The sequence below is a fragment of the Canis aureus genome, chromosome 6, assembly GCF_053574225.1.
Source record: "Canis aureus isolate CA01 chromosome 6, VMU_Caureus_v.1.0, whole genome shotgun sequence".
Taxonomy (NCBI): Eukaryota; Metazoa; Chordata; class Mammalia; order Carnivora; family Canidae; genus Canis; species Canis aureus.
In genome coordinates this window covers 3,594,610-3,621,915 of record NC_135616.1, presented here as the reverse complement: position 1 = coordinate 3,621,915, position 27,306 = coordinate 3,594,610, and the positions used below count along the sequence as shown (strand labels likewise).

The following is a 27,306-nucleotide window of genomic DNA, read 5'->3' as shown; positions in this document are numbered from 1 at the left end:
ACTAAGTAAAAGTGGGAAAAGCAAAGCACAGTGAGATGGAGCAACTAGAGAACACTCAGGAGAGAGTAATCACAAAAGATGAAAAAGACCAGTTCTAAGAGCTGTATCAAATGTAGCTGAGCTCAGTGTTGACACAGAAGTGCCCGATGGCTGTGGCCGCAGGCAAGTCCCTGCTGACTTTGACCAGAGCTGGTTTCAGTGGACTGTGGGCACAGGTGTCAGAAAGAGTGCAAAGAATGAATTGGACCTGAATTCCTACTGGGAATGCTTGACTAGAAAACAAGAAGTGTGTAGTGCAGTGAGAAGGGATGACTCCCAGGAGAGAGATGCAGAGGGACCATCTTCAATAGAAGCAGAGACCTCTCCCAAGAAGAAGATAGAAAACAGAGGTATTGATGAAAATGGGTTTCTATCTTTGGCCATGAGAAGATGAGACTTCTGTTCATTTTCTGCTATCTTATTGGTGAGATGAAGCAAGATCCCACACTTAGCCATTCTTACACAAAGGACTATTAAGGACTATCTTAACAGTAGAAGAGAACTTCTCCACTCTGTACTTGCCCACCACCATTAGTGCCTAATTCAAGACCTCATGCAGAGCAGTCAACAGTAAATATTTATTGAAGACACTGCCTCTGTGTTAATCCAGAGAATATATGTATTTGTAGGAGGGCCTAAGATCACTGTTTCATAAATCTGAATATCATTTACACATGATTATCCTACTATTTCTAGATGAACCAAGCTGGCCCTGTAGCCATGATTTTGGCATCAAGATAAAAGCTATCATCAATTGAGTTTTCCACATCACAAATTTCGGTATCCAAAAAGAGTAGGCCAGGTCTGACTGATTTTGCCAGATGAGAAAGCTGTTTTTAGAAATGGAGCCACAGGAAGACTTCCTTTAAAAAAAAAAAAAGATTTTATTCATTTATTCATGAGACACAGAGAGAGAGAGAGAGAGTTAGAGACACAGGCAGAGGGAGAAGCAGGCTCCATGAAAGAAGCCCGACATGGGACTCGATCCTGGGACTCCAGGATCAGGCCCTGGGCCAAAGGCAGGAGCCAAACCGCTGAGCCACCCAGGGATCCCCAAAGACTTCCTTTAATATCAAAGCATTATATATGTGTATTTTGTGATCCCAAGGTGCACAGAGAATTTGACACTTGTTCATTTTTATCTACATTTTGAATTTGACCAAGAGTGCTCAACTTCTGCTGCGTCCCTAAATCCCACTAGACTGAAATAAAACTAAAAAAGATAATAGGAGTGAAGGGAAAATTTTGGAAGCCAGAACAGATGGATCAATTGTAGTTGATGTAGCAGCTCGAAGAAAGCTATATCATAAGGAAACAGTAGGCAAATCATAAAAAGCACTCTATTTGTGCCAGTAGACTCCCAAAGGCTCAGGAACATAATAGACCTGAACATAATCTAGAAAAGAGGGTAACCTTAGTGCTAAAAAGTTTTTAAAAGGTAGTTAACCCTCTACATCCCCTTCTGCACTCTCCAGAGCTGAACAACTGCCCCTCACCCATCCTGACAGAGGCCCCGAGCCTTGCTCTTTGCAGAGGATAAATCAGGATGTCTGAACTGGGCCCAGCTGAAGAAGGGATTGTGGAACTGAAAATAGGGAGATTAACCAAAAGTTGACAAACCAAATGATGAGATTCCCCACTCAGCTATCACAATACTAGGAGCCATGCTCAAGCTTAGACGCTCTAGGACAAAACATGAAAGAAACTACTGAAGAATCTTAATTATCCAGAAGAAAAGACCTAGAGATACTTAATTAGGAATCTCCCTCCCCCACCAAGAAACATTCCAGCCACATGCCCCTACAGGGAAGACTGTACAGTTGAACAGTAATGCACAGAGGTCCCAGTACACTTTTAAGTTCAAAGGATGACTGGACAACCTGAAGGAAAAATGTATAGAGTGAAAGACACTAAAACATATGAAAAGAAACTTGGAAAAAATAAATTCAAGAATAAGAAAATTCAAAATATTCTCATTAGTATGCTCATAGAGGCAAGAAAAGATATGTCTTCAATAAGCAAGGGTGGATGGCTTCATGTTTTATATACATATCTAAAGGACAACCAAAGAAAAAACTGTTAGAAAGTAAGAGTTTGACAGTAGACTTTAAAAATCAATCAACATCAAGGATGCTTAGATGGTTTAGTAGATTAAGCATCTGCCTTTGGCTCAGGTCATGATCTCAAGGTCCTATAATGAAGCCCTCAGGCTCCCTGCTCAGCAGGGAATCTGTTTCTCTCCCTTTCCCTCTAGCCTTCCCCGCCAAATCATGCTTTCTCTCTCTCTCTCTCAAAAAAAAAAATCTTATTTAAAAAATCAATAAACTTTATTAGTTTGACTTGACATCATTAGTCATTAGGGAAATGCAAACCAAAACCACAATGAAATACCACTTTGCACACACTAGGATGGTTATAATCAAAAAGACAAAATAACAAGTGTAGGTGAGAATGTGGAGAAATTGGGACTTTTATATATTACTGGTAAGAATGCAAAATGGTACAGCCACTGCAGTTCCTCAAAACTTTAAACATGGAGTCACCATATGACCCAGCAATTTCCAAGAGAAATAAAAACATATGTCTGCACAAAATGTGTACAGAAATATTCATAGCAGTTTTCACAAAGTAATCCATGTGTCCATAACTGATGAATGGATAAATAAAATGATATGCGACAAAAGAAATGAGGTGCTGATAGATGGATGAACCTTGAAAACATTATGTTAAGTAAAAGAAACTGACATAAAAGGCCATGTATTATATAATTCTGTTCATATGAAATGTCCAGAATAGGCAAATCCATGAAGACAAAAAGATTATTAGTGATTGCCAGAAGCTGGGAGGAGAGAGAAGCAGGGAGTGCTTTCTAATGGACACAGGGTTTCTTTTGGGGATGATGAAAATGTTTAGGAATTAGAAAGAGGTGATGGTTTTACAATTTTGTGAATATACTAGGAAAAGAACACTGAACTGTACAAATTAAAAGGGTAAATCTTATGACATGTGAGTTATATCTCAATATATGTATTGTGGGGTTTTTTTTTAAATGAATGGATTATAAAGTTAAGAAAAATCACAGAAAAAATCAAACAAAAGGACAAAGAATTGGAAAATAAAAGAGGAAAAATAAAATCATAAAGTCCAACATCTGAATGATCAGATTTCATAGAAAGACCAAAGAAAAGAAAGGAATAAAAAAATCAAGTAAATAAATTTTCTCGGGATCCCTGGGTGGCGCAGCGGTTTAGCGCCTGCCTTTGGCCCAGGGCGCGATCCTGGAGACCCGGGATCGTATCCCACCCACGTCAGGCTCCCGGTGCATGGAGCCTGCTTCTCCCTCTGCCTATGTCTCTGCCTCTCTCTCTCTCTCTGTGTGACTGTCATAAATAAATAAATAAATAAATAAATAAATAAATAAATAAATGCCCATAAATTCCAGAACAGCAATGAAATTTTTTAAAGTGACTCTGAAAACTAAAAATCAATTGCATGCCTTAAACATTCTGAGACAAATATTTTGAATGCAAAATTCTATATTCAGCCAAACTAGCAATGAAGCATGGTGAGGGAGGCATTTTTCAGATAGGCAAGTTCTCAGCAAGTTTACTTCCAATATACCTTTCTAAAAAAAAAAAAAAAAAGTACATAGCAGCTGTTTTCTACAAAATAGAGGGAATAAAAGCAAGAAAGAGAAATTCATAGCAGCCAGAAAGTAGGGAATCCCACGTAAAGGAGAGGTGATAACATACAATTCAGCAATCATTCTCCTTGGTATTTTTACCCAAAGGAGTTGAAAATGTATTAACCTGCACACAAATGTTTATAGCAGCTATATTTATAATGGCCAAAATTTGGAAGCAAATAGGTGAATGGATAAATAAACTGTGACACCTCCAGACAAGGGAATATTATTCAGTACTAAAAAGAATGAGCTAACAGGTCATGAAAAGACATGGAGGAAACTTAAATGTGTTCACTACTAAGTGAAGAAGCCAATCTGAAAAGACTACACATTGTTATGATTCCATCTATATGGCATTTTGACAAAGACAAAACTACAGTCAGTAAAAGGACCATGGTTGCCAGCAATTAAGGGAAAGAAGAAATCAATAGGCAAGCACAGAGAATGTTTAGGACAGTGAAACTATTCTATATGATATTTAATGATGGGTACATGTGTTATATATCTGTCAAAGTCCACAGAAAGTACACCACCAAAAATGAGCCATAATGTAAACTATGAAATTTAGGTGATGATAATGTGTCAAAGTAGGTGCACCAGTTGAAACAAATGCATCACTCTAGCTAAGATGTCAGTAACGGGAGGCTATGCATGCATGCAGCAGGGGACACATGAGAAATCTGTGTACTATCTGCTCAATTTTGCTTTGAACTCAAAACTGCTCTAAAAAATAGTCTTAAGAAGTTAAAAGTTAATTCATTTCAACCAGTAATACTGCTTCTAACAACATTTCTTATGAAAAAAATCAGAATGATTAAGAAAAATAATGTATTTATAAATGGTGAAATGTTAACAATTTGATTTTTGTTTGTAAACATAATAAAATAGGGGAAGAGGGAGTCCAAAAGAAAATAAGTGAAAACAATCTCTAGGTTGAGGAATTTCCTAGTGAAGGGAGAGCCCCAGCAATACCTATGTACCAGGCCAAGAGAGAGAGCAACCAGCGCAGGTGGAAGCAGACAACAGAATTGATGATACTAATGTTTGAATGTGTTGAGAGATGATTCCTACAATGGTGGGAGGAGGGGGATGGAGTGTAGAGTTGAATTAGTGATGAGAATATAGAAAACCAGAGTAGAGAGAGGATTACTCACTCTAGAGGAAGTATAACACCATCCAGAAATGGAAGTGATTCTAATACAGTTAAGTTGCCCAACTGTAAAGAGAATTTACTTAGTCATAATGATGTAAACGCTAAATACTGACCCTAAACTTTAATAAAACACAATGGGATTTTTGAGAGCACATGAAGAGTGGTGAAAATATATTTGCACCCCCATGTTTATTGCAACATTATTAACAGTAACCAAGACATGGAAACAGCCTAAGTGTCCATAGGTGGATGTATGGATCAAGAAAATATATACACAATGGAATAGTATTCCACCATTAAAAAAAGCAAATCCTACCATTTGCAACAATATGGGTGGATTTTGAGGGCATTGTGCTAAATGAAATAGGTTAGACAGAGAAAGACAAACACGGTATGACCTCACTTATATGTGGAATCTGAAAAAAAAAAAAAAGAAATGCAACTCATACATTCAGGAGACAGATTGGTGGTTGTCAGAGGTGGGGGTTGGAGGGTGGGCAAAATGGGTGAAGGGTCAAAATGTACAAAAGTCCTCAAGATGTAATGAACAGCATGGTGACTATAGTTAATGATACTGTATTGCATATTTGAAAGTTGATAAGAGAGTAAATCTCAAAAGTTCTCATTACAAGGAAATAATTTTTAACTGTGTGTGATGATAGATATTAACCAGATTTATTGCCACGATCATTTCATAGTACACATACAAATTTCAAATCATTATTTTATACACATAATGAATGTTACATGTCAATTACACCTCAATTTTTTTTTTAAAAAGAGTCAATGCAAAGGATGAAGGGAGCAAGCAAGGGGTATTGATGAGACCTGAAGTCCCAGCTTAATGGGAACCCATCAGTTGGGCCTGAAACGGAACAGTCAAGCAGTAACAGCGAAAACATGTAAATTACAGCAATAAGATAAATATTAAAAAAAAGAGCTAAGAAAGTTGAAATTGGCTGAGATGGGTGGGAAGATTGGCAAAGGAAAGCTGTTTTCCATAAATGAGAGAACAATTTGCCTCTAAAGTATGTGCATGGACTTTGATAAAAATAAAACTAAACAGAGAAGTTTCTGAAAGATGATGTGTCACACACAGATGGCACTGTAGCTGATGAGCAACAAATGCTTCCTGAGTGCTCACTATGTGCCAGGTGTTGCTCTAGATGCAGGAAGCAATCAGACACACACTCCTCCAAAACACATATACATACACGTATTATCCAATATGTTCACACTGTGGATGAGGAGCCAGTTGTTAATTTGGCCTGGTGTTTTATTGGTTGACAACAGAAACATAGTCTGAGATGCAGGATGACTGGCCTGGTTTACGAAAGCTGAGAGATTTGAAAGTTGTGTAGCATTCCAGGTTTCATTAGTTGTAAAAATGCTTTCTGTTTCATTGTTAAATGATTATTTTCATCATACCCAGGATATTCATAGCTTAATGTCATTCATAGCTTAATGTCACATGTGGTTACAGATGAAGACTGGTAATCATCTAACATCATTTTTGAGTACTGTGCTGAAGTCGTGTGTTCATGCACAATTCAACATGATATCCTTGAAAGAGGCAAATGAAACTGCAGGAAAACATCTGATTTTAGATTGTATTGTTATAATGTTTTATCAATCATTAAATATGGTAATTATGGTAATTTATTTTCCTGATTTCCTTCTTAGAGCTCTAGATTTTGGTCATTTTCAGTTTGCTAATTGTTGCTTTCTCAGGAGAGTCTAAATATAAAGAATATAAGCCCATTTCCATGAGTGTCCTTTGATATTAGTGATTTCACTTCTTTATGCCTCACTTTGTGCCTCACTTTATCCATTCATTCCCCAACTGCAGAAGATTGTTGAACCATTTGGAGTACTATTTTAGGAAAAAAAGTTATTTTGTATAGGAAATATTGCTGGCTTTAAAATTAGAAATTAAATTGGCTACATGCAGGTTTTTTTAAGAAGGCTCAAAATTGCTTGTAAGATACAAGTTATTCTGCTCTGCATAATACTCTAATTCCATCCATTGCAAATGGCAAGATTTCATTCCTATGGCTGAGTAATAGTCCATTATATAGTTATACCACATTTTCTTTATCCATTCATCAATCAACGGACATTTGGACTCTTTCCATATTTTTTTAAGATTTATTTAATTTAGAGAGACAGAGTATGAGCAGGAGGCACAGAAGAGAGAGCTAGAGAGAATCTCTAAGCAGACTCCACACTGAACACCAAGCATAATGTGGGGCTGGATCTCACGACCCCAAGATCACAACCTGAGTGGAAACCAAGAGTCAGACACTTAACCAACGGTGCCACCCACGCACCCCTGGGCTCTTTCCATATTTAACTATTGTTGATAATGCTGCTATAAACACTGAGGAGCTTATATGTAGAATTTAAGAAAAAAAAAAACAGATGAATGTAGGGGAAGAGGAAGACAGAGAGAGAGGCAGAGTACCTTAAGAGACTCTTCACTGTAGAGAACAAACTGAGGGTTCCTGCAAGGGAGGTGGGGGATGGGGTGGGCCAAATGGGTAATGGATGTTACTGTGATAAACACTGGGTGTTACATGTAAGTGATGAATCACAAAATTTTACTCCTAAGACCAATATTACACTATATGTTAACTAACTAGAATTTAAATAAAACCTTGAAAACAACTAGAAAGATACATGCCATTGAACATGTGGATTTAAGAGAACATAGAGTAAAAGCTGCCCCGATTTCTCTTCTACCTTCATCAGGTTGGGGACAGTCCTCATGACATCAGTTTGACTGTGGCTGTGAGCAGCAGGCTAGTCTCTGCTCAGAGACCAACAACCAGAACGATATGCCATTCCAGCTCCCCACCAGAAACCCACTCCAACAGCCCAAGAAGGTCCCACACCAGCCCTCCCAGCATGCCTTGCAAGGAGATCCCCCAAATAGTGTAGCTGGTCAAATATCCTCTAAATCAGTGCCTTCCAATTGTCTTGTTCACGCAATGAGAAAATATTTTAATTCAAAACTTCAACATGCACGTGTTATCAGTCATACTAATAATATCATGATTATTATGAGACATAAAACAGATATTAAAAGAATCTAGATATAAAAGTTTTTCTACTGGAATTCTAGTGAAACACTGTGCACACCCCATGAGTGTATTACCCCACTGTAGTCATACCTCATGTTATTGTCCTTCATTTTATTGTGCTTTACGAATATTGGGTTTTTTTACATATTGAAGATTTGCAGCAACCCTGTATCAAGTAAGTCTATCTGCACTGGTTTTCCAACAGCATTGGCTGACTTCATGTCTCTGTGTCATATTTTGGTAATTCTGTCAATATTTCAAACTTTTTCATTATTATTATATTTGTTATGGTGATGTGTGATCAGTGATTATCACTCACTAAAAGTTCAGGTAATTAACATTTTTTCAAAATAAAGTATTTTTAAATTAAGGTATGTACAGTATTCTTTTAAACATAATGCCAATGCACACTTAATAAACTACGATATAGTGTAAATGTAACTTTTATATGCACCGGCAAACCAAAACATTTCTTTAACTCAAATTTTTGCTGTATTTACTTTGTTGTGGTGGTCTGAAAAAGAATCTGCAGTATCTCTGAGGTCGACCTGTGCCTGAATCTCCCAGCTACCTGGAATCTGCTTAGGAGAAGCAAATACATCCCTCCTAGGCCTGAGGGCTCTTTTCTGCACCGATGGAGGTACCAAATAAGCAAATAAATGCCCAGACCAAGTTTGGATCAAACTAGATATCAACAACCCGCATAAATCGCAAGAAAGATATCAAATAGAATGATGAAGCTATATGTATTCATGGAGGGGGTGGGGGGGGCGAGGGATGGAAAAGAGCATAAAGAAGAAAAAAATCAGCCAGCCATATCTCAACTAAGAGACAACATTGCTTACACTTCAGAATGCCGTTTTTCAGTGACTTTCTACACATTGAGATGTTTCTTTTCAAAATATGCTATTGTAGAAGTTCCTTTTTTCATTTATGAGGAATATTTTGTATGTCCTTGTCACCATTTTTCATTATCATAATGTTGCATAATTAATTTCTGTTCATGATTTTTACACATTCTATTATGGAAATTCCAAACATATACAAAGCAAACAAAAGGGTATAATGAACCCAAATGTATTCATCACCCAGCTTCAATGATTTCTAAACATTCTGCTACTCTTGTATCATCTGGAACTCCACCCACTTCCCACACTCCACCAGATTTTAGTTTTTTTATGTAAAATTTACATGCAATGTGCTCCCACATCTTAGTTGTGTGATTTTGATAAATGGATAGCCCACACCCTGATCATATTGAGGCTTCTTTAAGCTTCCCTGAAAATTCACTCAATGCTATCTACCAGAGAACCAGTCGCAATTTTTTTCAACCTCAATTAGTTCTGTTCCAGAACTTCAAGTAAGCAGAGTATGTAGTCTTTTGTGTTGGTTTTTTTCACTTAGCAAAATGTCAATGAGATTAATCTATGTTGTAAAATTCATTAGTAGTTTCTTTCTATTCAGGAGTAATATCATCCCATGGCATAAAAATGCCCCTCAAGTCATTGTTCTGACAATGGGTATTTGTGTTGTTTCCAGTTTGGGGCAGTTGTCAATAGGGCAGCTATGTTTTTTTCTACAAGTCTTTCTGTGGTCACATATTTAAATTTCTTTTGGATAAATATCTAGGAATGGAATTCCTGGCTTAAAGGATAAGTAAATGTATAAGTTTATAAAATAAAGCTGCAAAATTGTTTTTCTAAAATAATGGGACCATTGTATTTTCCCACTAGAAAAGCAGTAGTGTTCTGGTTTCCCTACATCTTCACCAACACTTGGGTTGAGTATGTTTTCAATTTTAGTTGATGTAATAGGTCACATTTGCATTTTGCTGATGACTAAAGATGTTGATCACTTTTTCATTTGCTTATTGGCGAATCATATCTTCCTTCATAGAATGTTCTAGTATTTCACACATTTTTGAGTTGTCTTATTTTTGTTGATTTGTGGAAGCTCATTGTTAATATATGCATTAAAAATACCTTCAGTCTACTCATGTTAATATCATCTCTTGGTAAACAGTTTTTAATTTTATGAAGTCCAATTTTTTTAAGATTTTATTTATTAAATCATGAAAGAGACACAGAGACAGAGACACAGGCAGAGGGAGGAGCAGGCTCCCTGTAGGGAGCCTGATGTGGGACTCCATGCCAGGACCCAGGGATCATGACCTGAGCCAAAGGCAGACACTCCACTGAGCCACCCAGGTGCCCTCAGTTTTTCTTTTATGATTAATTTCTCTGTGTCCTAACAAGAAATCTGTCTATCCCCATGTCAGAAAGATACCACTTATGTTTTCTTTTAAAACCTTTATAATTTCAGATTTTATAGTTAAGTCTATGTTCAATATTCATTACTTTTGCGTGTATGATGTGAGGTCGGGGACAAGGCCCATTTTATTCTAATGTGAACATCCAGTTCTGCTACAATTTGTTGAAAAACCTTCCTCTCATTAAATTACTTTGGCATCTTTGTTGAAGCCCAATAGACCATGTTGGTGTGGGTCTATTTCTTCTCTGAGCATCCTATTTCACTGATATATTTGTCTGTCCTTCTGTCCCACACTATCTTGATTACTGTCCTTTTACAATGAGTTTTGAAGAAAAGTAGTGTTAAGTCCTCCATGGTCCTCTCTACCAAGATTCCTTTTTTTTTTAAAATTTTTTAAACTTGTATTTATTTATGATAGTCACAGAGAGAGAGAGAGAGACAGAGACATAAGCAGAGGGAGAAGCAGGCTCCATGCACCGGGAGCCCAATGTGGGATTCGATCCCGGGTCTCCAGGATCGCGCCCTGGGCCAAAGGCAGGCGCCAAACTGCTGCGCCACCCAGGGATCCCTCTACCAAGATTCCTATGGATATTCTAGGTCATTAGCACCTCCACATCAATTTTATAATCAGCTTATCAACATCTATGAAAATGGCTCCTGGATTATAATTGATATTACATTGAACCTATAGATTAATTTGAGGGAAAGAACAATACTGAGTCATGTTATACTTCTCCTTCATTCTCAGGCCTTTAATTTCTCTCAGCAATGTTGTGTAGCTCTCAGTGTAGCAGCTTTTCACATCATTTATCAAATTTATTCCTATTTTGTAATTTGGGGTTCAACTATAGATGGAATTTTAAAATTTCATGTTTCAATTGTGGTGGTAGCAGTGTTTCTGTTAGTATATAGTAACATAATTTATTTTTGTATGCTGACCTGTTATCCTGAGACCTGGCTAAACCCAAATATTAGCTCTAGAATGCTTTTAAGATTATTCCTTAGTATTTTCTATATTAACAGCTATGTCCTTTTAAAAATCCAGAGAATATGTTAAATCAATCTTGTACCATGGGGATAAATCCCACTTGATGGTGACATATAATTATTTTTATACATTGCTGGATAATATTTTTAAAACTTTTTTGAATCTATATTCATGAGCAATATTGGCCTAAGATGTCCTGGTTTTATATTGTATTGGTCAAGTCTTTGTATTGAGGTTGTGCTGGCTTTAAACAAGTCAGAGTTTTAAAACTTTTTCTTCCTCTTTATTCTGAGTTTATTTAATACTGTAATTTATCTTCTTTAAAAGTTTTCTAGAATTTACCAGTAAAGTAATCAATACCTGGAGTTTTCTTTGTGGGGACACGTTCAGTAACAATTTCCATTTATTTGCTACATACACTACTATTTCTTCTTGTATTAGTTTTTGTTAAATTGTATTTTCCAAAGAATTTGTCCATTCCACCTAAACTGTCTAATGTGTTGATATAAATTTGTCCATAATACTCCTATTTATCATTTCGACATATATAGTTGCTGTAACAGTTGCTGTCTTGTATACCTAGTATTGATAATTTGCATTTTCTTTACTTCTTACTAGGAATTTATTAATTTTATTAAACTTTTCTAAGAACCATGGATCATTAAGAAGTTGGTTGCTTAATGACACATCAGATTAAGGGCTACTTACCAAGATCTATAAAGAACTTATTAAACTCAACACCAAAGAAACAAACAATCCAATCATGAAATGGGCAAAAGACATGAACAGAAATCTCACAGAGGAAGACATAGACATGGCCAACAAGCACATGAGAAAATGCTCTGCATCACTTGCCATCAGGGAAATACAAATCCAAACCACAATGAGATACCACCTCACACCAGTGAGAATGGGGAAAATTAACAAGGCAGGAAACCACAAATGTCGGAGAGGATGAGGAGAAAAGGGAACCCTCTTGCACTGTTGGTGGGAATGTGAACTGGTGCAGCCACTCTGGAAAACTGTGTGGAGGTTCCTCAAAGAGTTAAAAATAGACCTGCCCTACGACCCAGCAATTGCACTGCTGGGGATTTACCCCAAAGATACAGATGCAAAGAAATGCCGGGACACCTGCACCCCGATGTTTCTAGCAGCAATGTCCACAATAGCCAAACTGTGGAAGGAGCCTCGGTGTCCATCGAAAGATGAATGGATAAAGAAGATGTGGTTTATGTATACAATGGAATATTCCTCAGCCATTAGAAATGACAAATACCCACCATGTGCTTCGACGTGGATGGAACTGGAGGGTATTATGCTGAGTGAAATAAGTCAATTGGAGAAGGACAAACATTATATGGTCTCATTCATTTGGGGAATATAAATAATAGTGAAAGGGAATAGAAGGGAAGGGAGAAGAAATGGGTAGGAAATATCAGAAAGGGAGACAGAACATGAAGACTCCTAACTCTGAGAAACGAACTAGGGGTGGTGGAAGAGGAGGAGGGTGGGGGGTGGGGATGAATGGGTGACAGGCACTGAGGGGGGCACTTGACGGGATGAGCACTGGGTGTTATTCTGTATGTTGGCAAGTTGAACACCAATAAAAAATAAATTTATTATTTAAAAAAAAGAAGTTGGTTGCTTAATTTCCAAATATGCGGGAATTTTCTCTATATTGTCCTGCTGACTTAATTCCATCATGGTCAGAAAGCATGCTTTATAAGACTTCTTAGTGTTTTATGATTCGCCGATGTTTTTCTGGCCCAGTTTTGATGTATGTCAGTGAATATTTCACTTGAACTTGGGAGGAGCATTTTGCAAATGTTGGATATAATGTTTATATTTGTTATGTCTTCCTGATGTATCGATCCTTTCATCATAATGAAGTAGTGCTCTTTACTTTCAGTAAATCTCCTTATCATGTTGCCTGATATTAATGTAGCCATTCCAGGTTTCTTGTGATTAGTATTTCGATACATAGTAAGTTAAACAGTACTTTTTCAGAAATTCATGCCCTCCTAAGGCCCCAGAATGTGGCCTTATTTGGAAAGAAAGTCTTTGCCGAACATAATTAAGGTAAGGAGAGATAGGAGATCATAACTAGATTAGAATGGGGCCTAAATCCAATGAGATTGTGTTTATAAGAGCCAGAAAAGGACACGCAGAGACACAGGAAAGAAGGCATGGAGGCAGAGAATGCAGTGATGCTGCCATAGTCAATAGGCACCAGAGCCACCAGCACTGGAGGAGACCACGAAGAACTTTCCTCTACAACCTGCAGAGAGAACGTGGCCCTGCCAACATCTTCATCTTGACTTCTGACCTTCAGGACTGTAAAAGAATGAGTATCTGTTTTAGACTTCTTAGCTTGGGGTAATCTATTATGGCAGCACTAGGAAACAAACACACCGACACATATCTTTTTCCTTCTTTTTTCTATCAGCCTATTTGTGTCTGTATTTAAAGTGTGTTCCTTATATACAGCAGAAAGTTGGGTCTTTTCTTTTTTAGACATTCTCTGTCTTTTAATAAAAGACATTTTTTAGACATTCTCTGTCTTTTATTAAAAGGTTTAGTCCACTTACATTTAATTATTAAAATAGTTGGATTTAAGTTAGCCATTTTGCTATATGGTTTATTTGTTTGCTTCCCTCTGTTCTTTCTTTGGGCTTAATTGAATACTTTCTGGTATTTCAGTTTTTTCCCCCAATTAGTTTTTTAGGTATTCTACTTTTCACTATTTTTTAGTGGTTTCTCTAGGGCTACATTGTACAAAATGGTAGCCACTAGCCACATGTGATCATTTACATTTATTTTTATAAACTATTGAAGTATCATTGACATAAAATATTACATTAGTTTCAAGTATACAACATAGTGATTCAATAATTTTATACATTACTCAGTGCTCACTATGGTAAGTGCAGTCATCATCTGTCACCATACAATGTTATTACAATATTATTGACTATATTCCCCATGCTCTATCTTTTATCCCCATGACTTAATTCATTTTATGACTGAAGGTTTGTACCTCTTAATCTCCTTCACCTAATTTGCACATTTCCTCATCCACCTTCCCTCTGGCAACCACCTGTTCTCTGTATTTAAGAGTCTGGGATTTTCAATTAAAATTAAAATTTAGTTCTCAATTGACAATACCCACATTTCAAGTGTTCAGTGTGACTACATGTAAGCCACTACATGTAAGTAGTGGCTATTTTTTTATAGCTTTTCTCTGTGGTGCTGTGATGCACATTTTTATTTTTATTTATTTTTTTAATAATAAATTTATTTTTTATTGGTGTTCAACTTGCCAACATACAGAATGACACCCCCCAGTGCTCATCCCGTCAAGTGCCCCCCTCAGTGCCTGCCACCCAGTCACCCCAACCCCCCGCCCTCCTCCCCTTCCACCACCCCTAGTTTGTTTCCCAGAGTTAGGAGTCTTCATGTTCTGTCTCCCTTTCTGATATTTCCTACCCATTTCTTCTCCCTTCCCTTCTATTCCCTTTCACTATTATTTATACTCCCCGAATGAATGAGACCATATAATGTTTGTCCTTCTCCAATTGACTTATTTCACTCAGCATAATACCCTCCAGTTCCATCCACGTCGAAGCACATGGTGGGTATTTGTCATTTCTAATGGCTGAGGAATATTCCATTGTATACATAAACCACATCTTCTTTATCCATTCATCTTTCGATGGACACCGAGGCTCCTTCCACAGTTTGGCTATTGTGGACATTGCTGCTAGAAACATCGGGGTGCAGGTGTCCCAGCATTTCATTGCATCTGAATCTTTGGGGTAAATCCCCAGCAGTGCAATTGCTGGGTCGTAGGGCAGGTCTATTTTTAACTCTCTGAGGAACCTCCACACAGTTTTCCAGAGTGGCTGCACCAGTTCACATTCCCACCAACAGTGTAAGAGGGTCCCTTTTCTCCGCATCCTCTCCAACATTTGTGGTTTCCTGCCTTGTTAATTTTCCCCATTCTCACTGGTGTGAGGTGGTATCTCATTGTGGTTTTGATTTGTATTTCCCTGATGGCAAGTGATGCAGAGCATTTTCTCATGTGCATGTTGGCCATGTCTATGTCTTCCTCTGTGAGATTTCTCTCATGTCTTTTGCCCATTTCATGATTGGATTGTTTCTTTGGTGTTGAGTTTAATAAGTTCTTTATAGATCTTGGAAACTAGCCCTTTATCTGATACGTCATTTGCAAATATCTTCTCCCATTCTGTAGGTGTCTTTTAGTTTTGTTGACTGTATCCTTTGCTGTGCAGAAGCTTCTTATCTTGATGAAGTCCCAATAGTTCATTTTTGCTTTTGTTTCTTTTGCCTTCGTGGATGTATCTTGCAAGAAGTTACTGTGGCCGAGTTCAAAAAGGGTGTTGCCTGTGTTCTCCTCTAGGATTTTGATGGAATCTTGTCTCACATTTAGATCTTTCATCCATTTTGAGTTTATCTTTGTGTCTGGTCTAAGGGAATGGTCTAGTTTCATTCTTCTGCATGTGGATGTCCAATTTTCCCAGCACCATTTATTGAAGAGACTGTCTTTCTTCCAGTGGATAGTCTTTCCTCCTTTGTCGAATATTAGTTGACCATAAAGTTGAGGGTTAGTGGCTACTTTAGAGAACAATACAGATATATAACATGTTCATCAGGGCAGAAAATTCTATTAGTAATTTATCACAATCTACTTATGGTTAATATTGTACTATTTTCCACAAAACACTGGAACTTTGTGAGAGTATAGTCCCTTTGCCCACCACACCCTTTGTAACATTTCCATAGATGATATCTGCACACTCTATAAACCCACAATACACTGTTCATATTTTTCCTTAAATAGGCATATATTTTTAAAAGAAATCTTAAAAAGAAAAATACATGTAGTCTTCATACTCACCGGCATATTTGCTATTTATGCTGATCTTTGTATTTCCTCTGGATCTAAGTTACCATCTGGTGTCATATCCCTTTAGCCTGAAGACTTCCATTTAGCATTTTTCATAGTACAGGTCAGCTGATGCCCATCTTCTTATATTTTAATTTTACTTTTTTTCACTTTTATTCTTGAAGTATAGCTTTGCAAGATATATAATTCTGGATTGGTGATGTTTTTCTGTATTTCAGCACCTCCACTATGCTGTTCTGCTGCCTTTCAGCATCCAATGTTCCTGATGAAAAGTCAGCATTTTTCACATCCTGCTTCCCTATACATAATGTCTCTCTTTCTTTGTCTACTTCTACAATTCTCTCTTTGTATTTGAAGTTCAGCACTTTCATCATATGTGCTTATGTGTGTTCATCTTTATATTAATCTTGCTTGTGGTTCACTGGGTTCTTTGGATTTGTAAGTTAACATTGTCTCATCAAATATCAGAAGTTTGGAGCCATTACTTCTTTGATTATTGTTTCTATGCCAATTTTTTTCTCATCTATTTCTAGGACTCTAATTGCACTTTGTTTAGACCACATAATATTGATCAACAGGCCTCAGAGAATCTGTTAATTTTTCTTCAGTTTTTTCCTTTCTGTTCTTCACATTGGATCATTTCTATTGATCTATTTTTAATTTCACCAACTTGTTCTTTTTCTATCTTCAACCCGCTGGTAAGCACATACAGTGATTTTTTTTAATTTCAGTTATACTTCTGAGTTTTAATATTTCCATTTGCTTCTCTTTTACTGTTTCAAATTCTCTGTTTAGATTATCCATGGGTTTGGGCAGCCCTAGTGGCGCAGAGGTTTAGCGCTGCCTGCAGCCCAGGGTGTGATCCTGGAGACCCGGGATCGAGTCCCACGTCCGGCTTCCTGCATGGAGCCTGTTTCTCCCTCTGCCTGTGTCTCTGCCTCTCTCTCGCTCTTTCTGAATGAATAAATAAATAATGAATGAATAAATGAATAAATCTTAAAAATAAAAGATTATCCATGGGTTCATTCCTTATGTATCTACCTTCTTTTAACTCTAAACATATTTGTGATCACTACTTTAAAGCCCTTGTCTGCTAATTGCTACATCTGGTTTATCTAGGCATCAATTAATATTACTTTATTTTCTGTTATATCACTCTAATGAATGCTTTTGTTGTTGTTGTTGTTGTTGTTGTTGTTCTATAAACCACTTAAGGTAGCTGAACTCAAAATCTGTCTTAAAGAAAGAAACCATGAAATCTTTGTTCTGTCCCTTTATATTTTTTAGGTGTTTTGGTCAGGCCCCCAATCTCCTGCATTGTTGTTAGTTGGTTTTTGTTGTTGTTGTTGTTGTTGTTGTTGTTAGTTGTTAGCCAAAGATTTGAGTGGATTTTACAGACAGATTTGTGTGGCTCACATTTCTAAAGTTCTCTCCCTTCTAGGATTCCACTAGTAATTTTTTGGCTGTTTCCCCAGCTCCAAATTCTATTCTCTGATATCTCAGGCCAATAAGTAGGCCCAGCTTCATGGACATATTACCTGCAAAGTTATACATGACTTCATGCCTGTTTTAATATTCTGTTATCATTGTCTTGAAATTCCTAAATTTTCAACAATGGACACTGGACTTTTATTTTGCACTGGTCCTCACAAATTGTGTAGCTGGTCTTGCCGGTAATATTGTGGCTTTCTGCTGCCCACTGATTGCAAATTGGAGAGTGTCCTCAAGCAAAAAGCCTTAAAGTCACAAATCTTACCCACAGCTTGTATTTTTCCAGGGTAGACTTGCTCTTGTTACTCTCCAGTACATTAAAACAGGAGATACAAATATATTGTTTAATTGATTAGTCCAACTGAGCTACCCTACTCAACCATGATTTTGAACTAGGGGCAATTTTGCATAGGGGCATATTTAGCATATCTGGAGACATTTTGTTGTTGTTGTCATTATTGAGGAAGACTGCCACTGGGTAGAGGCCAAGGATGCTGCTAAACATCCTATAATACACAGGACACCTCCCCACCACAACAAATTATCTAGCCACAAAAGTCAATAGTGCCAAGGTTGAGAAATCCTGCATTATATAAAATTAGCCCTCTTTCATTTTTAATGGATACATTAAAATTCTTGAGAATGTATCATTGTTTAATCAATTCTCTTTAACTACACATCATACTATTCAAATATAGTTTCAACTGGAGAGAAAGAAGCTAAATTGGTCTTAACTCATTTCTACAAGTTTTACTTAAGTTTCCAATTAAACAATATGAAAATTTGTAAAAATGTGCAATAATAAAATGCCACTTTCATCAACTGACCAGGATTTCCATGCAAAACCTTTCACTATATCCAATTCTGATTGCTCTTAGGAAGTTCAAAGGAAAATGGATTTAGACTGAAATAATACTATTGACATCAGTTAAGATTAAATACAAAATTATACCTTAAATTAACATGCTATAAGTTTACATTTACTTTAGAGTCCCCTCATGATTTCTGTTTTCCAGTTCATAATCATTCTTTGACTTTATAAATTGCTTGCTTACATGACCCAATTTTCATGAATTAAAAATCATACTGGTTAAAGAGAAAACACTAAATTTAACTAAAGTGATATATAAATATTAAATATTTTATTCTAATTTATCCTATGCAAAGAAGACATAATTTTGTATAATTTGTAATTGAAAGTGTTGAAAGAAATTGAAATATGGGCAATATGAGCACAACAAACCTTCCTTGGATTCTTTTAATAGGATTTTAAGAATTATTTTCACTTTATAATATTGGGTACTAATAAAAACATTGTCTTCTATCTCTTTTAAGTAAACTCTTTTAAGTAACTTTTAAGTAAAGGTGAGTGAATTCTCATCTAGATACATAGTAATTTACATACTTTAAAAAATCTATAATAGGGGCACCTGGGTGGCTTAGTCAGTTAAGCATCCAACTTTTGATTTAAGCTCAGGTCATGCTCTCAGGGTTGTGAGACTGCACCCCAGTCAGTCTCCATGTTCTGCCTGGAGTGTTCTTGAGAGATTCTCTCTCTCTCTTTCTCTCTCTCTCCCTTTCCCTTTCCATCTTCCTCTCCCTCCCCCTCTACCCCTCACCCCAGTTGTTCTAGCAGTCTCACTCTCAATTAATTAAAAATAAAATTAATACTATATTAATACTATTAGTTAATTAAAAAATAAAATCTATACTATATTTGTTTCTATATTCACCAGGCTTTAATATATAAAATGTCATCCATTTCTTGAAGTTTAATAAGTTATAACAGGAAAGGAATTGGTATATATTCTTCCCAGTTCAAATATCCCTAACTCTGAAAGGTCTTCCCTGTATCACACACAAACTTCTTCCCCTACCAATTTTTTTTTTATTGAAGTGTAATTAACATACAGTGTCATACTAGTTTCAGGTGTACAATATAATGACTTAACAATTCTATATTTTACTCAGTGCTTATCATGATAAGTGTACTCTTTAATTTTCTTTTTTTTTCTTTTTTTTTTCCTTTTTTTTTTCTCCCCTCCCCTCCCCTCCCCGCCCCCCCCCCCCGCTCCACTCTTTATTTTTCATCACCTATTTCACCTATCCCTTCATACCCATCTCTCTTCTAGCAAACACCAGTTCTCTGTATTTAAGAGTCTGGTTTTTTGCCTGTGTCTCTTCTTTGTTCATTTGTTTTGTTTCTTAAATTCCACATGAGTGAAATTGCATGGTATTTGTCTTTCTCTGATTTATTTCACTTAGCATAATACCCTCTAGGTCCATCCTTGTTGTTGTAATATTTCATTGTGTATATGTGTGTGTGTGTGTATATATAATACTATATATTAACAATATAATTGTATTACATAGTATTAATACTATTGTAATATATATACATATTGTGTGTATAAATTATAATATACATATATGTATTTTATATATATATATATATGTATATATATATATATATATATATATTACAGCTTCCTTATCCATCTATCAATGAACACTTGGGTTGCTTCCATATCTCAGCCATTGTAACTAATGCTAACTATAAACTTAGAGGTGTGTGTATCCCTTTGAATCAGTGTTTCCCTTTTCTTTGCCTCCCTCCCCAAATTAAGTTGGGCCTTCTTAGAGAACCCTGTTCCTTCTCTTCACAGCATTTGCATAATTTGAAATACATAATAAATTTATTAATTTGTGTACATATGACTTTTTAAAAGATATTATTTATTCATTTGTGAGAGATATAGAGAAAGAGAGAGAGAGAGGCAGAGACACAGGCAGAGGGAAAAGCAGGCTCCGTGCAGGGAGTCCACTGTAGGACCTGATTCCAGAACCCCAGGATCACGCCCTGAGCCAAAGGCAGACGCTCAACCACTGAGCCACCCAGGCATCTTTGTATTTGATTGAACATATTTCTACTTCACTAGTATATGAATACCACAAAGACTCCTGTCTTTTGCTTCAATGGATACCAACCAGAATGCTTAGCATTTTGTTGGTGCTTGATAAATACTAAATAAGTGAATGGATAAATGGAGGATGGGCAGGCGAATGAATACTGAAAATCACAGTGATGCTTAATAGCTTTTTCTGTTTTCTCAAGTTAGATTTCCTATAGTCCTCCTTCATTCTACTCCTCAAAAACCTACAAGTGCAGCTAATTTTGGCAAACTTGGGGGATAATGTTAGGTTCAAAACATTACATGGTATTTGTTATTAACAGGGCCCTAAAATAAATGTAATCTAGATCTCCAATTTCCTTCTTAAAATGTAATCAGAAGCCTGGGTGTCTCAGTTAAGTGTCTACCTTCGGCTCATGTCCTGATCCCAGAGTCCTGGGATTGAGCCCCCTCAGGCTCCCTGCTCAGTGTCTGCTTCTCCCCCTGCCTGTCCCCTCCTGATCTTTCTCTCTCTCTCTCTCTCAAATATGTTTTTAAAAATATAATCAAAATGTATCTTTCTCCTCCAGACATCCCAGATGCCAAAAGGAAAGAAGGGGAAGGGGAAGAAGGTGGCCCCAGCTCCTGCTGTTGTGAAGCAGCAAGGGGCCAAGAAGGTGATCAGTCCCGTTTGAGAAAAGGCCCAAGAATTTTGGCATCAGACAGGACATCCAGCCCAAAAGGGACCTCATCTGCTTTGTGAAATGGCCCTGCGGTGGCAAAGGGCTATTCTCTATAAATGTCTAAAAATGCCTCCCACGGTTAACTAGTTCACCAGGGCTACCAAAAAGCTAGTCACCTGCTTAAGCAGGCTCACAAGTACAGACCAGAGAGGAAGCGAGAGAAGAAGCAGAGATTGATTTGGGCTGAGAAGAAAGCTGCTGGCAAAGGGAATGTCCCCACTAAGAGGCCGCCTGTCCTTCAAGCTGGGGTTAATACTGCCACCATCTCTGTGGAAAACAGGAAGGCTCAGATGGTAGTGGGTCCACATGATGTGGATCCCACTGTCTTCCGGCCTGCCCTGGGGGTTCTCTACTGCATTAACAGGGGGAAGGCCAGGCTCTCCGGGCCTGCTCCACAGGAAGACCTGCACCACTGCTGCCTCCACACAAGAAGACAAAGAAGCTCTGACTGAGCTGATGGCAGCCATCAGGACCAATTACAATGACAGATATGATGAGATCCACCATCACTGGGGAGGCAATGTCCCGGGTCTGGCTCACATTGCCAAGTTGGAAAAGGTAAAGGCTAAACAACTGGCCGGGAAACTGGGCTGAGTGGATGCTGTTGAATTTTCTGTACATAAAAGAAATGTTATCTTTCAAAATAGATTTTAAAAATAATAAAATAAAAATGTAATCAAATGTAATATAAAAACCAAGTGCCAACTGGTACAGTGTACCCTTATTACGTGCGGTGTCGCGTTAAACAGACCAATGTGATGCTATTAGTCAGATTTATATTAGATATATTAAACAGTTGTAATATTTCATGTCATTGTGCTAGAAATTAAGGAACGTGTTTATAACACAGTTCCTAAAAGCTATCAAAGATGATGCATGTTAAGTGGGAAATCATGGAGATGGTGGAGATCTCTGGTGGGTCTGTATCCATAGGAGGCCTGGAGAAATATGCCTCTGCTCCTCTCTGCCCTATACTGTGGATTAAAAAACAGGATACAGAGTGCAATTTCATATATTTGTTTTAGCAAATAAAAAAGTGTATGACAATTACATGTTCTTCTTTGCAATGTTTAATAATTGTAATTGTTAAAAATGATGTCATGGACCCCCCGGAGATTTTGTCAAGATCAAAGCCATAATAGAATTAAGGATCGAAAGCGTGCAGACATGTCCAGTGTGTAAGTGAAAAGGGAGAGGCAAGGTGCGGTGCTCTCTGCAGGTAATAGATCCGGCAATTCAAGATCTGAAAGCTACCCTCCCTACCCCTTTATTAGGTTTCCCGTTCATATTTACCACTATCCCAGATCGAAGCCACGGTGGTTTTTATAAGTGCTGCAATGGCAGCTCTGGGTGGTGACGGCAGCAGAACTTCCACTGCGGCACTGCCCGCAGCTGCGAGTGGGCTCGGGCAGCCGTATTTACGGTATGGAAGACCCGGTCGCGAGGCGGTGCCCACCGCCTTGGAGGCTGGGCCACGCGGCGATCTTTACCATAACTGGCGTGGACCCTGCGGTGCTATCACAGGGGAACCACCGAGGGGCGGTATTTACGGTAACAGGGGATGGACCTCGCGGCGGTATTTACGGTAACGGGGCCGGGCTCGCGGAGACGGTATTTACGGTACCGGGACCGGCCCCAGCGGCGGTATTTACGGTAACGGGGCCGGGCTCGCGGAGACGGTATTTACGGTAACGGGGCCGGGCTCGCGGAGACTGTATTTACGGTAACGGGGGCCGGGCTCGCAGAGACGGTATTTACGGTACCGGGGACCGGCCCCAGCGGCGGTATTTACGGTAACAGGGTCGGGCTCGCGGAGACGGTATTTACGGTAACGGTGGGCCGGGCTCGCGGAGGCCGTCGGCGCGGCCGGCTCGCCGCGTTATCAGGTGATCTGCAGCCCAGGCGGCCACCGCCCCCTGCACCCGGCGGAAAATGCAAAATGGCCCTCCGGGGCAGTGAGGGGCCGTGGACCCCCGCCCAGGCCCGCCGCGCCCCCAGCCCGCAACGTGCGAGCGGCAGCGCCGCGCGGGGTCCGGGTGTAGCCGCCTCCCGCCCCTCGGCCTGGGCCCCGGCCTGAGCCCCGCGTCCCCATGGGTCTGTGCTACAGCCTGCGGCCGCTGCTCTTCGGCGACCCGGAGGACGGGGCCCGCGCCGCCGCGGAAGCGCCCGCGGAGGACGCGCGGCCCCGCCAGACCCCGGCCCCGGCCCCGGCCCCCGCCCCCGCCCCCGCCCGGAGCCCGGCGGCGCAGACCCGGGCCGCCCCGAAGAAGGAGCGGCGACGGCGTCCGGAGCAGCAGCGGGCGGAGGAGCGCGAGGCGGAGCGCGAGGCCAGGAAGGTCAGCAGGAGCATCGACCGCATGCTTCGCGAGCACAGGCGCGACCTGCAGCAGACGCACCGGCTCCTGCTGCTGGGTAGGTGCGGGGCGCCCGGGCGCGGGCCCTGGGGGGCGGGGGGGGGGCGGGCAGGCCGGGGCCGGGGCTGCGGCGGTTGCTCCACCGACGGCACGGACTTGCGCGACGTGGCCGAGAACGCATTCCCGGGTCATCTTGCCGCTTTGCGCGCCTGGCGACGTTGGCCAGTTGCCCACTTATTGGTAATGAATGAGCTGCTCTGGGAACGTCGGCCCCCAACTGATTTGCGTCCCCAGGCCGCGATCCGCAGGGACGGCCAACGCGAACACCTCGTCTCCCGCAGCTGTAGTCGTTCCGCGCTTTGTTTTAGGCACCGAGGGCAGGAGACGGTTCGACCTTTCCGCGCGACCTCAGAGCTCGGGTTCCCATCACCGAATTAGGGCCGAGCTGGCGGTGGGTGTGGCTTGTTCCCTTTAGAGCAGTAACTTCAGGGCTGAAGGGGCGGCGGTTCCACTCCATTCAGTAGCTCCAACCCTGCTGTTCCCAGAGCGTTTGCTTCTCGTGCAGAAGCAGAAGCAGAAGCAGAAGCAGAAGCAGAAGCAGGAGAGCGCGGCGGCTCCCGAGAGCTGTGCGTGGTGCTGGCTGCCTGCGGGAAGGTGGGCACCGAATCACCAGCGACCGCTCGGTTTGCGAGGATTTCCTCTGGGCTTTCGCGGTAGCAAGCAGAGCAGTGCGTCTCCGAGTTAACACCCCACCCAGAAAGCATTTTCTATGCACTCTACTGTAGAATTAAAAAAAGCAAAAAAAAATAAAAAAGTAAAAAGAAATAAAAATTAAAAAGATCATGAGTTCCTGACGCTGCTTGTTGCCTTTTAAATTTTAAGGCAAACAACAACAAACATTTAATAAGTGGGCTTTGACCCAAATTTTGTGAGATATAAGGAAAATTAACAGTTTACCTCCGTGCTCTGTTATGCATAGGAAAAGAACCCATTCCATGACCTGAGTAAGATACCTGGTTATAAATGAAGGGAGCTTGTATATAACATTTAGAGAACCAATTAAGTCTTCAGTTGGAAAGGGAAAGGGGAGTTGGGGGGGGGGGGAAGCAAAGAAGAAAAAGATTAATAAGCAAGCAGGTCGCCCAAAAAGGGAAGAGGACGAGACGAGAAGCAGAGTTGTCATCTACAGTGCCAATTTCTACAGTACGACAGAGCAGTGTTTTCGGAGGTGTGAAAATACAGAAGTACAATCTTACGATTTCATACCTCAAACTATTACTTATATATAGGGTAAAACAGTTCTTCAAAAATGCAGGTGCTCGGAGTATGCTCCTACCCACTTATTTTTCTGGAAAGAAATTAATTTGAAATTACTCAAGCCAAAATTTTTAAGTACATCAGACAAAAATAACTTGAAGAGGGAAGGATTGTGGTCTCAAGAAATGAAAGACGAATAAAATGAATAAGGGTCTAGAGTTGTGGCAACATGGTGCTGTTTTAATGTGATAGTGTTGAACAGAATTAAAAAAAAAAAAAAAAAAAAGAGGGATCTCTGGGTAGCTCAGCGGTTTAGCACCTGCCTTTGGCCCAGGGCGTGATCCTGGAGTCCCGGGATTGAGTCCCACATTGGGCTCCTGGCATGGAGCCTGCTTCTCCCTCCTCTGTGTCTCTGCCTCTCTCTCTCTCTCTCTCTCTCTCTCTCTATCATGAATAAGTAAATAAATCTTTAAAAAATGAATATGTGAAGGGGCACCTGGGTGGCTCAGTTGGTTGAGCATCTGCCTTCAGTTCAGGCCATGGTCTCAGGGTCCTGGGATGGAGTCTCAAATGGGCTCCCTGCTGGGTAGGGAGCCTGCTTGTCCCTCTCCCTCTGCCCTTCCTGCCTGCTCATGCTTGCTCTCTCACAAATAAATAAACTCTTAAAAAAAAAAAGAATATGTGAAGCAGAACATGTTTGACATATATAAAAATTAATAAGCTTGTGGTTTTTAAAAAGGAACTGGGAGATAATATCTAAAGAAGGGAATGGTGTGCTCCAAAGAGCAGACTCCTGGTGACACGTTAAATGACTGCCCTCTTTAAAGACATGATCTCATAGCCTAATATAGCTTGTATATCAACATCATATTGGAAATGACATTGACTCACTCTTTAGGGGAAAAGTATATGGTATCTTTCGCCCGATGACATCAACATTAAAACACATACTGTTGTGTCAGGTTGACATTGTTTATCGGATTTTGTATAGATTTGAATTAAACTGAGAAAGGTTCTTGGTTTTGTTAGGATTTAGAATGGATTTAGCTGGAAATCTTTGAATTTACTGACCATTCATGTCTTCAAATGTTTGCTTCGGCTGCCATTATGTTGAGTAGGCATTTGTCTTGCTCACTGACCCCATTCACTTATTTATTCTGGAATGTACATTGGAGAACTCACAGGCTCAAGAAGGATGCATGCACTTTACGGCCGTTCCGTACTCCGTGTCCACTTGTCCAAGGCTGTCCCATCTTCCATGACAGTATCTTCTCTAGGAGACACACCCAGAGTCCTCCTGTGGGAATAAGTGTGTAATTCCCTTATCTCCATATTGAATTCTATTTGCATCTCTTGTTTGGCACTTTGTTACAGTCCACACGGCTTCATGGGTGCTTTGATGCATGCCAGCACCCCCATGGGTCCATCCCGATGACCTGAACTTTGTTTCCTGTGCTGGACTTAGTGCTATTGGTGCTAGAAGCAAAAGAGTCTGGTGGGAGCCACTGTGGCCGTGGCTTAATGGCCAGAATGATGTGGTTCTGTTTTAACTTTCAGATGGAGCATTCTTTCTAGCTCAGGGTGGCTGGATTTTAAAGGGGTGCAGAGGTGGGGTGGAGATAAGACTGAAGCCCCAGTTAAAAGGCTGCAGATCCTGGAGGCATCCAGAAGTCCGAGCTAGAGCAGTGTAGTAGGAATGGGGAGGGAATGGTGTCAGAGAAGTGGTCAGATGACAGGTCTGTAGGGTGGGTCATGGGGAGGAACTCCCAGAGAACTCTCTCCTCCAGAGCATGAGCTGTATAATAGTAGGCTTGACCTGCCCTCGCAGAGTGCCACAGACTGAGCGGATGAAACAACAGCCATTGATTTGCTCACGGTTCTGGAGGCTGGAAGTACAAGCGTGAGGCCCAGCAGGATTGGTTTCCCTGAGACCTCTTCTCCTGGCTTGCAGACAGCCACCTTCTTCCAGGTCCTCACATGGCCTTTCCTCTGTACACCTGTGCCCAGGGGAGGAGGGACACATCAGGTTAGGATCCCCCATTATAACCCCACTTAACCTGAAGAGCCCCCCTGAGGGCCCTGTCTCCAAATACAGCCACTTTGGGAGTTAGGGCTTCAGCTTATGAATGGGGGACAGGGGAGCACAATTTAGGTTGAGGTTTCAGAGAGAGAGCTATTATCTAAAGGAACAGTTGTGTCCTAGCTTCAGCTCATTGCTGCCTTGCAAGTATGCAAGCCCAGTGTTGCCCTTCTGAATTTCCAGAACAAGATGGAAATGCCCATTTTTGGGGTCAAGAGCCAGCCTTCAGCGCAGGTCATGATCCTGCTCATCCTAGGATAGAGTCCCAGCCGGCTTCCTGCTCAGCGGGACTCTCACACTCACTCTCAAATAAATAAAGGAAATCTTTACTAAAAAAAAAAGGA

General features: G+C 40.0%; 1 protein-coding gene, 1 long non-coding RNA gene and 1 pseudogene across 8 annotated transcripts in view; all 3 read left to right on the top strand.

Moving 5' to 3' along the window:
• The first annotated feature begins 395 nt into the window (after positions 1-395).
• Positions 396-22,321, top strand: LOC144315423 (large ribosomal subunit protein eL8-like; annotated as a pseudogene). Its single transcript, XR_013381098.1, has 2 exons — positions 396-8,600; positions 21,119-22,321. The product of XR_013381098.1 is annotated as a large ribosomal subunit protein eL8-like (transcript).
• A 781-nt stretch (positions 22,322-23,102) lies between these two features.
• The window catches only part of GNAL (G protein subunit alpha L), a 145,515-nt gene continuing 141,311 nt past the window's right edge, over positions 23,103-27,306 (top strand). For 2 of the 6 annotated variants that reach the window (XM_077899934.1, XM_077899926.1), the window contains exon 1: positions 23,545-23,683. Coding sequence is in view for 1 of the 6 variants with exons in the window: in XM_077899924.1 (XP_077756050.1) it covers positions 23,362-23,683 (322 nt within the window). In the remaining 5 variants the exon portion in view is untranslated. Of the gene's footprint in view, positions 23,684-27,306 lie in introns of all 6 variants that reach the window. The other 4 variants (XM_077899924.1, XM_077899929.1, XM_077899927.1 and 1 more) reach the window with 4 other exon arrangements.
• On the top strand, positions 23,738-24,463 carry LOC144315422 (uncharacterized). Its single transcript, XR_013381096.1, has 2 exons — positions 23,738-24,076; positions 24,150-24,463. It is a non-coding gene; the product is annotated as an uncharacterized LOC144315422 (long non-coding RNA).